At 53.4% G+C, this 1461-nt stretch overlaps 1 protein-coding gene across 1 annotated transcript in view; it reads right to left on the minus strand.

Moving 5' to 3' along the window:
• TPCN1 (two pore segment channel 1) overlaps window positions 1–1150 on the minus strand; it is a 41987-nt gene extending 40837 nt beyond the window's left edge. The window contains exon 1 of the mRNA XM_010138115.1: window positions 1039–1150. Coding sequence (XP_010136417.1) covers window positions 1039–1150 — 112 coding nt within the window. The remainder of the gene's footprint in view (window positions 1–1038) is intronic.
• Between the last annotated feature and the right edge of the window lie 311 nt (window positions 1151–1461).

Here is a 1461-nt window from a genome sequence, read left to right on the forward strand (position 1 = left end):
ACAGATGCACCGCAACAGCGGCCACGGGGCAGCGATGCAGAAGGAATCTTGGGTTGCTGGAAACTAGCCACTGGCTCAGAGAAGGAGAAAATTAAGGAACCCACGTGATTGCAAGAGAGAAATCAAATCAGAGAGTCCCAAAGATAGTAAAGAATAGGGGTATAAAGAAGAAAAAAGAGATGCCAGGCCAGGAAATTATTTATTTGTTACAAAGGTTAAGGCTGCGGCAGCGAGGGCTTGACCACAGCCACAGGAGCTGTGCGTACGCCTGCAACGTCAGCTGGAAGTGAAAGGGATGTGCTGGACCGAACTGCTCCCGCTCCCTCAGTGAGGGACGACGTTAACCAGACACTCGCTGAACACGCTCACATCTGCGGTCCCCGTCTCACCTCCTGCGGGCGATGGCTCTGACGGAGACACGCCGAGGAGAAAGCAATGCTGCTGAGAGACAGTGGCTTTTGCCTTCCCCCTCCCAACAGCCACAGGCCGGCTCTGTCCCACCGCACATCTGGGGGCTAACAGAAGCATCAACATACTGCCTAAAAGTACTCTGGGTTCTCGGATAAGAACGCAGTAAAGATGTTAGAGGGATTTATCGACTCGCGTCACTTGCTGCAAAAGTCAGGATGTAAACCAGAAACAGGCAAAACAACAGTTGCAAAGACAAGACTCTTTCTGGCGCGGGAAAACACTAGATGACATAACGGCAGCTGCTGCAGGCCAGTGTGCAGGGACAAAGAGCTGAGCCAAAGGCCGAAAAGGTCACAGGTTATTCCACAGAAACCACAATAAATGTGCGTTAGGAACGGCATAGCAGGACCTGTCTGCCCAGCGTCCTCCGCCCCCACGGCGAAACGTGGGCGCGGGAATAAACAAGCAACGCAATAAGCAGCTTCCTGAGCTGATTTTCTCAGGGACGCTGAATGACAGCTCTGGGAGGTTCAGGTCCTGGCAAGAGCAAGAAAGAGCAGCCAGTGCAAAGCGAGAAACCAGCCAGGCCACGGCAGCGGGCAGGAAACAAGGACAAAGCGATCTTACTTTCGTTAGGCAGCTCCTCCCGATCCAGGTCATCTAGAGGGGCTGAGGCGCTGCTTCCGCTGTCATCCAGGGTGAGGATGAGGGGAACGTCATCGTCCATGCTCACAGCCATCCTGTCTCCTCAGAGGCTCCGAGCACTTCAAATAACACCTTTTTCAGTTCCACTTGTAAAATGCTCACGTCAAAAACTCTCCCCAGAAAGTCCTCCATCAGGGGTGTCTTGTAGACATAATACAAAGGTACATGCACCCATCTCTAGAGGCCACAGTTCAAAACAGGAGGGGGGGGTTTGTTTTCCCAGCCCCGTGCGGGACTCTAGACTCAGTGGCAGTATTTATGCACGCTCTAAATTCAAACAGCCAGGTGAGGGCTGCCTGTTCCAGCCAGTGCACGGCTCGCAGCCAAGCACGGGAGCCACAGGAA

Source organism: Buceros rhinoceros, unplaced genomic scaffold, assembly GCF_000710305.1.
Source record: "Buceros rhinoceros silvestris isolate BGI_N320 unplaced genomic scaffold, ASM71030v1 scaffold19716, whole genome shotgun sequence".
NCBI classification, from domain to species: domain Eukaryota; kingdom Metazoa; phylum Chordata; class Aves; order Bucerotiformes; family Bucerotidae; genus Buceros; species Buceros rhinoceros.